The following is a 15467-nucleotide window of genomic DNA, read 5'->3' on the forward strand; positions in this document are numbered from 1 at the left end:
AACTTCTTCTCTGTTTGTCGTTTATTCTGGACAGAGGAGAGGTCAAAAGGCTTTGGCCACCTCTCTCTCTTTTTGGCTTCGTAGCATAATACGTTTAGCCTATGAGACTGCTGGACAGCAGCCTCCTGAAAGAATTACAGCTCATTCCACTAGAGCTGTGGCTTCCACCTGGGCCTTTAAGAATGAGGCCTCTGTTGAACAGATTTGCAAGGCTGCAACTTGGTCTTCACTTCATACCTTTTCAAAATTTTACAAATTTGACACTTTTGCTTCTTCGGAGGCTGTTTTTGGGAGAAAGGTTCTACAGGCAGTGGTTCCTTCTGTTTAATGTTCCTGCCTTGTCCCTCCCATCATCCGTGTACTTTAGCTTTGGTATTGGTATCCCATAAGTAATGGATGACCCGTGGACTGAACACACTTAACAAGAGAAAACATAATTTATGCTTACCTGATAAATTTATTTCTCTTGTAGTGTGTTCAGTCCACGGCCCGGCCTGTCTTTTTTTGAGGCAGTTCTAAATTTTAATTAAAACTCCAGTCACCACTGCACCCTATAGTTTTTCCTTTCTCGTCTTGTTTCGGTCGAATGACTGGACATGACATGTGAGGGGAGGAGCTATATAGCAGCTCTGCTTGGGTGATCCTCTTGCAACTTCCTGTTGGGAAGGAGAATATATCCCATAAGTAATGGATGACCCGTGGACTGAACACACTACAAGAGAAATAAATTTATCAGGTAAGCATAAATTATGTTTTTATTGCGTCATTCTTGGCGCGGACTTTCTTGGCGCAAATTTTTTTTTGTCATTTCCGGCGTCATACGTGTCGCCGGAAGTTGCGTCATTTTTTTGACGTTTTTGCGCCAAAAAATGTCGGCGTTCCCGGATGTGGCGCCATTTTTGGTGCCAAAAGCATTTAGTTGCCAAATAATGTGGGCGGCTTTTTTGGCGCTAAAAAATTTGAGCGTCATTGTTGTCTCCACAATATTTAAGTCTCATTATTTATTGCTTCTGGTTGCTAGAAGCTTGTTCATTGGCATTTTTTTCCCATTCCTGAAACTGTCATTTAAGGAATTTGATCTTTTTTGCTTTATATGTTGCTTTTTCTATTACATATTGCAAGATGTCTCACCCTGAATCAGAAGCCACTTCTGGAAAAAACGCTTAACTGAGTTTCAGTTCTACCAAAGCTAAGTTCATTTATTTTAAATGTTATAAATGTTTATCTTTAGCTATGGTTTGTAATAGTTATTATGATATACTTTTACATGCAGGATCCATTAGTGTTTATGCTTTATATATTTCCATTCTTACATCCTATGTACAAGAAATATTTTGAAGATTTATAAGAAATATTTTTCTGATTCTATTTTAAAGGCTTTGTCTGACTTCGTTCCTACTAATAAAAATATTTAGGTCTTTTTCACTTCTTTTTTAATTATTGAAGTTTCAAATGACCAACAACATACTGATTTATCCTTCTCTGATGATGTTTTTTCTCTTTCAGAAATTTTCTTCATCAGATATTGACACTAACAAATCTACTTTTTTATTATTTTTCTATTATTAAAGTACATTTGTTCTTTGTTGAAAAGGTGTTGATTATTTTGGATATTAAGGTAACTAGTTCTTTAAGACTAGCTGACACTATTTCTTTCATGTAATTAGCAAGAGTCCATGAGCTAGTGACGTATGGGATATACATTCCTACCAGGAGGGGCAAAGTTTCCCAAACCTCAAAATGCCTATAAATACACCCCTCACCACACCCACAAATCAGTTTTACAAACTTTGCCTCCTATGGAGGTGGTGAAGTAAGTTTGTGCTAGATTCTACGTTGATATGCGCTCCGCAGCAGGTTGGAGCCCGGTTTTCCTCTCAGCGTGCAGTGAATGTCAGAGGGATGTGAGGAGAGTATTTCCTATTTGAATTCAATGATCTCCTTCTACGGGGTCTATTTCATAGGTTCTCTGTTATTAGAGATTCATCTCTTACCTCCCTTTTCAGATCGACGATATACTCTTATTTATATACCATTACCTCTGCTGATTTTCGTTTCAGTACTGGTTTGGCTTTCTACAACATGTAGATGAGTGTCCTGGGGTAAGTAAATCTTATTTTCTGTGACACTCTAAGCTATGGTTGGGCACTTTTTTATAAAGTTCTAAATATATGTATTCAAACATTTATTTGCCTTGACTCAGGATGTTCAACATTCCTTATTTCAGACAGTCAGTTTCATTTGGGATAATGCATATGAATAAATCATTTTTTTCTTACCTTAAAAATTTGACTTTTTTCCTGTGGGCTGTTAGGCTCGCGGGGGCTGAAAATGCTTAATTTTATTGCGTCATTCTTGGCGCGGACTTTTTTGGCGCAAAATTTTTTTTTCTGTTTCCTGCGTCATACGTGTCGCCGGAAGTTGCGTCATTTTTTACGTTCTTTTGCGCCAAAAGTGTCGGCGTTCCGGATGTGGCGTCATTTTGTCGACAAAAGCATTTAGGCGCCAAATAATGTGGGCGTCATTTTTGGCGCTAAAAAAATATGGGCGTCACTATTGTCTCCACATTATTTAAGTCTCATTTTTTTATTGCTTCTGGTTGCTAGAAGCTTGTTCACTGGCATTTTTTTCCCATTCCTGAAACTGTCATTTAAGGAATTTGATCAATTTTGCTTTATATGTTGTTTTTTCTATTACATATTGCAAGATGTCCCACGTTGAAACTGAGTCAGAAGATACTTCTGGAAAATCACTGCCTGGGGCTGAAGATACCAAAGCAAAGTGTATCTACTGTAAACTTATGGTATCTGTTCCTCCAGCTGTTGTTTGTACTGTTTTGTCATGACAAACTGTTAATGCAGATATTTCCTTTAGTACTATTACATTACCTGTTGCTGTTCTGTCAACATCTAATACTCAGAGTGTTCCTGATAACATAAGAGATTTTGTTTCTAAATCCATTAAGAAGGCTATGTCTGTTATTCCTCCTTCTAGTAAACATAAAGAGTCTTTTAAAACTTCTCATTTTTCAGATGAATTTTTAAATGAACATCATCATTCTGATTCTGATAATGGTTCTTCTGGTTCAGAGGATTCTGTCTCAGAGGTTGATGCTGATAAATCTTCATATTTATTTAAAATTAAATTTATTCGTTCTTTACTTAAAGAAGTCCTAATTGCATTAGAAATTGAGGATTCTGGTCCTCTTGATACTAAATCTAAACGTTTTAGATAAGGTTTTAAATCTCCTGTAGTTATTCCAGAAGTTTTTCCTGTCCCTAGTGCTATTTCTGAAGTAATTTCTAGGGAATGGAATAATTTGGGTAATTCATTTACTCCTCCTAAACGTTTTAAGCAATTATATCCTGTGCCATCTGACAGATTAGAGTTTTGGGACAAAATCCCTAAAGTTGATGGGGCTGTCTCTATTCTTGTTAAGCGTACTACTATTCCTACGGCAGATGTTACTTCCTTAAGGATCCTTTAGATAGGAAAATTGAATCCTTTCTAAGAAAAGCTTACTTGTGTTCAGGTAATCTTCTTAGACCTGCTATATCTTTAGCGGATGTTGCTGCAGCTTCATCTTTTGGTTAGAAGCTTTAGCGCAACAAGTAACAGATCATAATTCTCATAGCATTTTTATTCTTCAACATGCTAATAATTTTATTTGTAATGCCATCTTTGATATCATTAGAGTTGATGTCAGGTATATGTCTCTAGCTATTTTAGCTAGAAGAGCTTTATGGCTTAAGACTTGGAATGCTGATATGTCTTCTAAGTCTACTCTGCTTTCCCTTTCTTTCCAGGGTAATAATCGTTTTCGTTCCTTTCGTCACAACAAGGAACAAAAACCTGATCCTTCATCCTCAAGAGCGGTATCAGTTTGGAAACCATCTCCAGTCTGGAATAAATCCAAGCCTTTTAGAAAACCAAAGCCAGCTCCCAAGTCTACATGAAGGTGCTGCCCTCATTCCAGCTCAGCTGGTAGGGGGCAGATTACGTTTTTTCAAAGAAATTTGGTTCAATTCCGTTCACAATCTCTGGATTCAGAACATTGTTTCAAAAGGGTACAGAATTGGCTTCAAGATAAGGCCTCCTGCAAAGAGATTTTTTCTTTCCCGTGTCCCAGTAAACCTAGCGAAGGCTCAAGCATTTCTGAAATGTGTTTCAGATCTAGAGTTGGCTGGAGTAATTATACCAGTTCCAGTTCTGGAACAGGGGCTGGGGTTTTATTCAAATCTCTTCATTGTTACCAAAGAAGGAGAATTCCTTCAGACCAGTTCTGGATCTAAAAATATTGAATCGTTATGTAAGGATACCAACATTCAAAATGGTAACTGTAAGGACTATCCTGCCTTTTGTTCAGCAAGAGCATTATATGTCCACAATAGATTTACAGGATGCATATCTGCATATTCCGATTCATCCAGATCACTATCAGTTTCTGAGATTCTCTTTTCTAGACAAGCATTACCAGTTTTTGGCTCTACCGTTTGGCCTAGCTACAGCTCCAAGAATTTTTACAAAGGTTCTCGGTGCCCTTCTGTCTGTAATCAGAGAACAGGGTATTGTGGTATTTCCTTATTTGGACGATATCTTGGTACTTGCTCAGTCTTCACATTTAGCAGAATCTCATACGAATCGACTTGTGTTGTTTCTTCAAGATCATGGTTGGAGGATCAATTTACCAAAAAGTTCATTGATTCCTCAGACAAGGGTAACCTTTTTAGGTTTTCAGATAGATTCAGTGTCCATGACTCTGTCTTTGACAGACAAGAGACGTCTAAAGTTGATATCAGCTTGTCGAAACCTTCAGTCACAATCATTCCCTTCGGTAGCTTTATGCATGGAAATTCTAGGTCTTATGACTGCAGCATCGGACGCGATCCCAGATGCAAGTCTGACAGGTTGGGGAGCTGTTTGGGGGTCTCTGACAGCACAAGGGGTTTGGGAATCTCAGGAGGTGAGATTACCGATCAATATTTTGGAACTCCGTGCAATTTTCAGAGCTCTTCAGTCATGGCCTCTTCTAAAGAGAGAATTGTTCATTTGTTTTCAGACAGACAATGTCACAACTGTGGCATACATCAATCATCAAGGAGGGACTCACAGTCCTCTGGCTATGAAGGAAGTATCTCGAATTCTGGTATGGGCAGAATCCAGCTCCTGTCTAGTTTCTGCGGTTCATATCCCAGGTATAGACAATTGGGAAGCGGATTATCTCAGCCGCCAAACGTTACATCCGGGCGAATGGTCTCTTCACCCAGAGGTATTTCTTCAGATTGTTCAAATGTGGGGACTTCCAGAAATAGATCTGATGGCCTCTCATCTAAACAAGAAACTTCCCAGGTATCTGTCCAGATCCAGGGATCCTCAAGCGGAAGCAGTGGATGCATTGTCACTTCCTTGGAAGTATCATCCTGCCTATATCTTTCCGCCTCTAGTTCTTCTTCCAAGAGTAATCTCCAAGATTCTGAAGGAATGCTCGTTTGTTCTGCTGGTAGCTCCAGCATGGCCTCACAGGTTTTGGTATGCGGATCTTGTCCGGATGGCTACTTGCCAACCGTGGACTCTTCCGTTAAGACCAGACCTTTTGTCGCAAGGTCCTTTTTTTCCATCAGGATCTCAAATCCTTAAATTTAAAGGTATGGAGATTGAACGCTTGATTCTTAGTCAAAGAGGTTTCTCTGACTCTGTGATTAATACTATGTTACAGGCTCGTAAATCTGTATCTAGGGAGATATATTATAGAGTCTGGAAGACTTATATTTCTTGGTGTCTTTCTCATCATTTTTCCTGGCTTTCTTTTAGAATTCCGAGAATTTTACAATTTCTTCAGGATGATTTGGATAAAGGTTTGTCTGCAAGTTCCTTGAAAGGACAAATCTCTGCTCTTTCTGTTCTTTTTCACAGAAAGATTGCTAATCTTCCTGATATTCATTGTTTTGTACAAGCTTTGGTTCGTATAAAACCTGTCATTAAGTCAATTTCTCCTCCTTGGAGTTTGAATTTGGTTCTGGGGGCTCTTCAAGCTCCTCCGTTTGAACCTATGCATTCGTTGGACATCAAATTACTTTCTTGGAAAGTTTTGTTCCTTTTGGCTATCTCTTCTGCCAGACGAGTTTCTGAATTATCTGCTCTTTCTTGTGAGTCTCCTTTTCTGATTTTTCATCAGGATAAGGCGGTGTTGCGAACTTCTTTTAAATTTTTACCTAAGGTTGTGAATTCTAACAACATTAGTAGAGAGATTGTGGTTCCTTCATTGTGTCCTAATCCTAAGAATTCTAAGGAGAGATCATTGCATTCTTTGGATGTTGTTAGAGCTTTGAAATATTATGTTGAAGCTACTAAGAATTTCCGAAAGACGTCTAGTCAATTTGTTATCTTTTCCGGTTCTAGGAAAGGTCAGAAGGCCTCTGCCATTTCTTTGGCATCTTGGTTGAAATCTTTAATTCATCATGCTTGTGTCGAGTCGGGTAAAACTCCGCCTCAAAGGATTACAGCTCATTCTACTAGGTCAGTTTCTACTTCCTGGGCGTTTAGGAATGAAGCTTCGGTTGATCAGATTTGCAAAGCAGCAACTTGGTCTTCTTTGCATACTTTTACTAAATTCTACCATTTTGATGTGTTTTCTTCTTCTGAAGCTGTTTTTGGTAGAAAAGTACTTCAGGCAGCTGTTTCAGTTTGAATCTTCTGCTTATAATTTAAACTTTATTTTGGGTGTGGATTATTTTTCAGCGGAATTGGCTGTCTTTATTTTATCCCTCCCTCTCTAGTGACTCTTGCGTGGAAAGATCCACATCTTGGGTAGTCATTATCCCATACGTCACTAGCTCATGGACTCTTGCTAATTACATGAAAGAAAACATAATTTATGTAAGAACTTACCTGATAAATTCATTTCTTTCATATTAGCAAGAGTCCATGAGGCCCACCCTTTTTTGTGGTGGTTATGATTTTTTTGTATAAAGCACAATTATTCCAATTCCTTATTTTTTATGCTTTCGCACTTTTTTCTTATCACCCCACTTCTTGGCTATTCGTTAAACTGATTTGTGGGTGTGGTGAGGGGTGTATTTATAGGCATTTTGAGGTTTGGGAAACTTTGCACCTCCTGGTAGGAATGTATATCCCATACGTCACTAGCTCATGGACTCTTGCTAATATGAAAGAAATGAATTTATCAGGTAAGTTCTTACATAAATTATGTTTTCTGCCTATTTATTTCTTCTGTGTTTTCAGAGGTTTTTCTTTCCATTTCCCCATTCTAGGGAATGGAATAGGCTGAGAATTTTCTTTTATTCCTTCTTCAAAGGTTTTAAACTATATTCTTTGCCAGCAGTTAAATTCAATTTGAAGGGTTCTCCAATTTATTGGGGCTATCTCTACTTCTACTAATTATGCTATTATTTCTATAAGCAAAATAGTATTTATTTTCCTTTAGATAGTTGTATCTTATTTATGGAAAATTGTTTAGTTTCAGGTACTTTTCTTGGTCCTGTGATTTATTTGGATATTGCTAGCATTGTTAAGGGACAACATTTACTAGACTAGGTGCTGTTGCATTTGTCTGTTGTTTTGCATTTATTGATTATGCAAGTCCTCTGTATTGACTGGTCCTTTAAACTGGACTATCATGCTAACAATTTCATTTGTGTCTTCATTTTATTGAATATTTTCGCAAATGAGGGTTAATCTATGTCTTTAGCTATTTTAGCTAGAAGAATTTTGTGATTTTTTTTTTAAAAAAAAAAAAAGAAAAAATCCATATTTCTTAACTGTTACTCTGGGCTTCAAGATTGAGTTCTAAGACTAAAACTTTAAGCTTATACTAGTTTGGTTGTTCTTATTAAGGAACAAATTCCTGAGTTCTTTCCCAAGTAACATGTTTATAATTGGGGTTCGAAATCAGCTCCCTAATATTGCGATGTACCTGCCGTATTCCAGCTTTGCTGGTAAGGGGCAGGTTAAGACTTCTTTGAAATTTATTTTGTCCAAATTTCTTTGATTTTATTCCAGTAAGGCTAACACTTTCTTTAAGTGTGTTTCTGTCCTATATATTTTGGGTACTGTTGAAGCATGGCTGGGCACCCATGGGGTTCAAGCGCTGCTCAGACCTGGAATTTTCTGGGTTATTTCTTCCAGTTCCTTTTTTAGGAACCGGGTTTGGAGTTTTATTCAAACTATTTTGCCTTTTTATGGTCATTGATAGCATTATTTGTTTTCATTAGATACAATAAATGCATATTATCATTTTTCTGTTTTCATTCAGATTATTTTCTGAGGACGCGGAATCTCATATGATTCACTTTCTCTTCAGGACATAGTTAGAGGATCTTTTTTTCAAAAGCTCTTGATTCCTCACACAAGGGTCACCTTTTTTAGGTTTCCAGATAGTTTGTGTCACTGTCTTTGTCTCTATCAGACAAGGGATAATTCTATTGGGTTTCGTCTGTCGGTACCTTTAGTCTCTATTATTTCCTTCAGTTGCTATATATGCATAGAAGTTTTAGGTCTTAAGGCCACATCATTGGATTCAATTCCCTTTGCTCATTTTCACTAGAAAGAACCTTTTCAGTCTTTTATGAGTGGTGTTTCTTCAAGAACATGGTTGGAGGATCAATTTACCAAAAAGTTTGTTGATTCCTCAGACTAGGGTAACCTTTTTAGATTTCCTGATAGATTCAGTGTCCTTGACTCTGTCTCTGATGGACAAAAGACGTCTGTAATTGGTTTCAGCTTGTCGAAACTTTCAGTCTCAATCTTTCCCTTCGTTAGCCTTATGCATGGAAATTCTAGGTCTTATGTCTGCTGCATTGGACGCGGTCCCCTTTGCTCATTTTCACATGCGACCTCTTCAGCTCTGTATGCTGAACCAGTGGTGTAGGGATTATACAAAGATATCTCAATTAATATCTTTAAAACCGATTGTACGACACTCTCTGACGTGGTGGTCAGACCACCATCGTTTAGTTCAGGGGGCTTCTTTTGTTCTTCCAACCTGGATTGTGATTTCAACAAATGCAAGTCTGACAGGTTGGGGAGCTGTTTGGGGGTCTCTGACAGCACAAGTTGTTTGGGAATCTCAGGAGGTGAGATTACCACTCAATATTTTGGAACTCCGTGCAATTTTCAGAGCTCTTCAGTCATGGCCTCTTCTAAAGAGAGAGTCGTTCATTTATTTTCTGACGGACAATGTCACAACTGTGGCATTTGTCAATCATCAAGGAGGGACTCACAGTCCTCTGGCTATTAAAGAAGTATCTCGAATTCTGGTATGGGCGGAATCCAGCTCCTTTCTAATTTCTACGGTTCATATCCCAGGTATAGACAATTGGGAAGCGGATTTTCTCAGTCGCCAAACGTTACATCCGGGCGAATGGTCTCTTCACCCAGAGGTATTTCTTCAGATTGTTCAAATGTGGGAACTTCCAGAAATAGATCTGATGGCTTCTCAAGCTTCCCAGGTATCTGTCCAGATCCAGGGATCCTCAGGCGGAGGCAGTGGATGCATTGTCACTTCCTTGGAAATATCATTCTGCCTATATCTTTCCGCCTCTAGTTCTTCTTCCAAGAGTAATTTCCAAGATTCTAAAGGAGTGCTCGTTTGTTCTGCTGGTGGCTCCAGCATGGCCTCACAGGTTTTGGTATGCGGATCTTGTCCGGATGGCTACTTGCCAACCGTGGATTCTTCCGTTAAGACCAGACCTTCTATCACAAGGTCCTTTTTTCCATCAGGATCTCAAAACCTTAAATTTGAAGGTATGGAGATTGAACGCTTGATTCTCAGTCATAGAGGTTTCTCTGACTCTGTGATTAATACTATGTTACAGGCTCGTAAATCTGTATCTAGGAAGATATATTATCGAGTCTGGAAGATTTCCATTTCTTGGTGTTTTTTTCATCTTTTTTCTTGGCATTCTTTTAGAATTCCTAGAATTTTACAGTTTCTTCAGGATGGTTTGGATAAAGGTTTGTCTGCAAGTTCCTTGAAAGGACAAATCTCTGCTCTTTCTGTTCTTTTTCACAGAAAGATTGCTAGTCTTCCTGATATTCATTGTTTTGTACAAGCTTTGGTTTGTATAAAACCTGTTATTAAGTCAATTTCTCCTCCTTGGAGTTTGAATTTGGTTCTGGGGGCTCTTCAAGCTCCTCCGTTTGAACCTATGCATTCGCTGGACATTAAATTACTTTCTTGGAAAGTTTTGTTTCTTTTGGCCATCTCTTCTGCTAGAAGAGTTTCCGATTTATCTGCTCTTTCTTATGAATCTGCTTTTCTGATTTTTCATCAGGATAAGGCGGTGTTGCGAACTTCTTTTAAATTTTTACCTAACAACAACATTAGTAGAGAAATTGTGGTTCCTTCATTGTGTCCTAATCCTAAGAATTCTAAGGAAAGATCGTTGCATTCTTTGGATGTAGTTAGAGCTTTGAAATATTATGTTGAAGCTACTAAAATTTCCGAAAGACTTTTAGTCTATTTGTTATCTTTTCCGGTTCTAGGAAAGGTCAGAAGGCCTCTGCCATTTCTTTGGCGTCTTGGTTAAAATCTTTGATTCATCATGCTTATGTCGAGTCGGGTAAAATTCCGCCTCAAAGGATTACAGCTCATTCTACTAGGTCAGTTTCTACTTCCTGGAGCTTCGGTTGATCAGATTTGCAAAGCAGCAACTTGGTCTTCTTTGCATACTTTTACTAAATTCTACCATTTTGATGTGTTTTCTTCTTCTGAAGCAGTTTTTGGTAGAAAAAGTACTTCAGGCAGCTGTTTCAGTTTGATTCTTCTGCTTATATTTTCAGTTTTTTTCATTATAAGATTTAAACTTTATTTTGGGTGTGGATTATTTTCAGCAGAATTGGCTGTCTTTATTTTTTCCCTCCCTCTCTAGTGACTCTTGCGTGGAAGATCCACATCTTGGGTATTCATTATCCCATACGTCACTAGCTCATGGACTCTTGCTAATTACATGAAAGAAAACATAATTTATTTAAGAACTTACCTGATAAATTCATTTCTTTCATATTAGCAAGAGTCCATGAGGCCCACCCTTTTTGTGGTGGTTATGATTTTTTTGTATAAAGCACAATTATTCCAATTCCTTATTTTTTATGCTTTCGCACTTTTGTCTTATCACCCCACTTCTTGGCTATGCGTTAAACTGATTTGTGGGTGTGGTGTATTTATAGGCATTTTGAGGTTTGGGAAACTTTGCCCCTCCTGGTAGGAATGTATATCCCATACGTCACTAGCTCATGGACTCTTGCTAATATGAAAGAAATGAATTTATCAGGTAAGTTCTTACATAAATTATGTTTTTTCTTCCACACTTTTCCCTTCCACATAACTTTCTATTAATGTGCTTTGATACAGCACTTTGGAAACATCCAACTTCTTTTGCAATTACCTTTTGAGGCTTTCCCTCCTTATGGAGGGTGTCAATGATAGTTTTCTGCACAACTGTCAGGTCAGCAGTCTTTCCCATGATTGTGATTCCTACTGAACCAGACTGAGAGACCATTTAAAGGCTCAGGAACCCTTTGCAGGTGTTATGGCTTAATTAGCTGATTAGAGTGGGACACTTTGAGCCTAGAATATTGTACCTTTTCACAATATTCTAATTTTCTGAGAGTGTGGATTTAGGGTTTTCATGAGCTGTAAACCATAATCATCACAATTATGACAAATCACGGCTTGAACTATCTTGCTTTGCATGTAATGAGTCTATCTCATATATTAGTTTCACCTTTTAAGTTGCATTAGTGAAATAAATGAACTTTTGCACGATATTCTAATTTTTTTGAGTTTTACCTGTAAGCGCGATGTTGTGATTAGCACACAACCAGCAGTGTAAATAAAATATGTTTCTTAAAACATAGTATAAAACATTCCTTCTCATAGTTTACAGTTTTAGGAAATATCGTGCTCTTATCTGCCGTCAATATCTATAGATACATCAGTGTATCAAAAGAGGCAAGGGGGTACAATGTCAAAGTCCCAATTTGCACCTTTTAAAGATTCCTAAGGTACTGTGAGGTGCAAATTGGCAAAGCTAATTAGATAATATAAGTAAATTGGGAAGTCATTAAAAATTGCATGCTTTATATGAATCATGAAAGAAAATGTCTTGGTTGCATGTCCCTTTCACCTTTTGAAAACAAATTAAACACTTTCCAAACTATCATATGTAATCTTTAAATTCTTATTCATTCTAGGAAAGAAGAGCTTTAGAAAGACGAATATCTGAAATGGAAGAAGAACTTAAAGTGAGTATTTTAAACATACGGAATGACGATGCATTTAAACTTTACCTTTTACATCTTAATCTTTTACTAAATAACCCTGTATCTTACAAAATAATACACATATACACAGCAGGACATTTCCAGTATTCCTGGATAAATACCACATTTGTATTTTTACCTGTATTTATCTTTGTGGACTTTTCCCTCTGGACTAGTAACTTTGTTTCCCTTTACAATAAGTATTTGTGTGTGGCACACTCTATTTTATGTGTCTAAAATATGTATGCACTTGCTATTTAATTATAGTTTTTTTCCAATGGCATGGAGAGTCCATGAACCCATTCTAATTACTAGTGGGAATTCAACTCATGGCCACCAGGATGTGGCAAAGAACACCCCAGCAAAGCTGTAAGTATCACTACCACTTCCCATAACCCTCCAGTCATTCTTTGCCTTGTACATTACCTTGGTGGCGTACATCAACCACCAGTGAGGAACACAGAGTTCCTTAGCTATGAAGGAGGTGACTCACATTCTTCGGTGTGCTGAGTCTCACAAATGTCACATTTCTGCCATTCACATCCATGGGGTGGACAACTGGGAAGAGGATTATCTGAGCAGGCAGACTTTTCGTGTAGGGGAGTGGACTTTTCATCCGGAAGTATTCTCAATGATAACTCTCAGGTGGGGAGTTCCGGGGTTGGATCTGATGGCGTCTCGTCTAAATGACAAACTTCCAAAATACGGCTCAAGATCAAGGGATCCGCAAGCAGCTCTGGTTGACGCTCTGGTGGTTCCATGGGACTTCGGTCTTATTTATCTGTTTCCTCCGTTTTCCCTCCTTCCTTGGGTGATAGGCCGTATCAAACAGGAGCAGGCGTCAGTGATTCTGATTGCTCCAGCTTGGCCTCGCAGAATTCTAGATTCTCTGGAGATGACTGCTTGGAGATTGAACGTCTAGTCTTATCTAGACTAGGTTTTTCTGAAAAAGTGATTGATACCATGATTCAGGCTCGTAAACCATAACTCGCAAGATTTACCATAAGGTGTGTTGTACATACCCTTACTGGTGTGAATCTAGAGGTTTCCCTTGGAGACAGGTGAGGGCCCCCCCTTATTTGGTCTTTTCTTCAGGAGGGCCTGGAGAAAGGGTTGTCAGTTAGTACTCTGAAGGGCCAGATCTCTGCCCTTTCGAATATTTTACACAAACGTCTGGCCGACTTACCGGATGTTCAATCTTTTGTTCAGGCCTTGGTCAGAATCAGGCCTGTGTTTAAGTCTGTTGCTCCTCTGTGGAGCCTCAATCTTGTTCTTTAGGGTTCTGCAGGAAAAGTTGAGTATAGTGGTGCTGAACATTCTGTTTTAATCATCTCTCTATTTAGAAATATTTTTTTGAACTGTCTGTTTACCAATTATATTGCCTAAACCCCTTCGAATTTTTTCTGGCCGCACGGCCAGTCTACTGTTACTCCCCCTCAGTGCATTGTACATGTGACGTCCTCTCCAAAAGCTATTGTAAACAAGCTGCCTGATGACTTGAGTGCATGCTATATTTCAATACATTGTATAGCTGTTGCACTTAGATGCCGTGGATGTCCTGCATTGCCTGCTATACCATAAAAATACATCATCTTTAAAAAATCCCTACGTGTAATAAATGTCAGAGCTTTAACTGCAGGCATCGTCTCTAAGATTGATGAGACAAGCTGTAGAACCATACCGCAAAACGAGCAAAGAAATCACTTCAGCTAAACTTCTCAGCCTGCTTGTAACCTGATGCAGCAAGACCGGGTAGTGAGCATGTCATAAATACAGAGGTAAGAATTTCAGCATCAATGATTTCTGTTTTGTTTGTCTTGCTGCATCAGGTTACAAGCAGGCTGTGAGAAGTTTAGCTGTAGTGATTTCTTTGCTCCTTTTGCGGTATCCTTCCTGTCCCAGTCTCATCAATCTTAGAGACAATGTCTGCAGTAAAAGCGCTGACATTTATTACATGTAGGAATTTTTAAAGCTGATGTATTTTTACTGTTTAGCAGGAATAGAGGATTTGTGCAGGCAAAGTTCTAATATACATTTTGAGATAGGAATTTGCATATAGCCTATGATTGGAGGGTGGGCATGCTAGACTAAAGCACAGCTCAGCCCTTTCCTGTGGGAGTGCTAGCACTGTGGATAATACTCACTCACATGAGCAGGAATGAAAAGCTAAAATTTACAAAATGTGTTGTAGGCAATTTAACTATATAGGTCTAATTTCATTAGTCACTGTATTGCCTTTAGGAACATAGACTTGTGATTGCTGTGTAAACTGGCCCTTTAAGTTATTGTCTTGGAAGGTTTTGTTTCTGCTCATAGAGTCTGAGTTTTCGGCTCTGCAGTGTGATTCCTCAACTTATTTTTCATGCGGATAAGTCGGTCCATCGTACTAATTTGGGATTTCTTCCTAAGGTGGTTTGGGACTGCAATATCAATCAGGAAATTGTAATTCTTTCATTCTTTCCTAATCCTTCATCTCATAAGGAATGTCTGTTGCATAACCTGGATGTTGTGCGTGCTCTGAAATTCTATCTGCAGGCAACTAGAGATTTTCGACAATCTACTGCCCTTTTTGTTGTTTTCTGGTAAACGTAAGGGTCAGAAGGCCACTTTCTCTACTCTTTCCTTTTGGTTGAGAAGTGTTATTCGGTTGGCTTATGAGACAGCTGGACAACAGCCTCCTGAGAGGATTACGGCTCATTTCACTAGGGGGCCATCTCTTCATCCTGGGCCTTTAAAAATGAGGCTTCTGTGGAACAAATCTGCAAGGCGGCCACTCTGTCCTCTCTGCATACTTTCCTTCCTAAGATAGGGAGAGTCCACGGCTTCATTCCTTACGGTTGGGAAATAAAACACCTGGCCTCCTGGAGGAGACAAAGACACCCCAGCCAAAATGCTTAAATATCCCTCTCACTTCCTCATTACTCCAGACATTCTTTGCCTTTCGTAACGATAGGAGGTGGCAGAGAAGTGGCAGAAGATTCAGAGACTCCTGAAAAAAGGGTATCTGCCCTTCGAGATAGGACTCATTGAGAGTATTGATGAAATTTAGAGTCTGCAGATGCAGGGAACGTTTTTCTGTGAAAACCATCCAGACTACTGCTAACAGCTCCTAAGTAATCAATGTTGACGAGTTTCACTGCCTGCTTTCTCTCACTCAAGTCCATGTCGGGAGCACTGCTATAAGA

At 38.7% G+C, this 15467-nt stretch overlaps 1 protein-coding gene across 4 annotated transcripts in view; it reads left to right on the top strand.

Moving 5' to 3' along the window:
* The window catches only part of PPP1R12A (protein phosphatase 1 regulatory subunit 12A), an 875274-nt gene that overhangs the window by 789831 nt on the left and 69976 nt on the right, over positions 1-15467 (top strand). For all 4 annotated transcript variants that reach the window (XM_053716754.1, XM_053716755.1, XM_053716757.1 and 1 more), the window contains one exon: positions 12214-12264. In XM_053716754.1, the coding sequence (XP_053572729.1) occupies positions 12214-12264 (51 nt within the window). The remainder of the gene's footprint in view (positions 1-12213; positions 12265-15467) is intronic.

The sequence above is a fragment of the Bombina bombina genome, chromosome 6, assembly GCF_027579735.1.
Source record: "Bombina bombina isolate aBomBom1 chromosome 6, aBomBom1.pri, whole genome shotgun sequence".
In the NCBI taxonomy this organism is placed as follows: domain Eukaryota; kingdom Metazoa; phylum Chordata; class Amphibia; order Anura; family Bombinatoridae; genus Bombina; species Bombina bombina.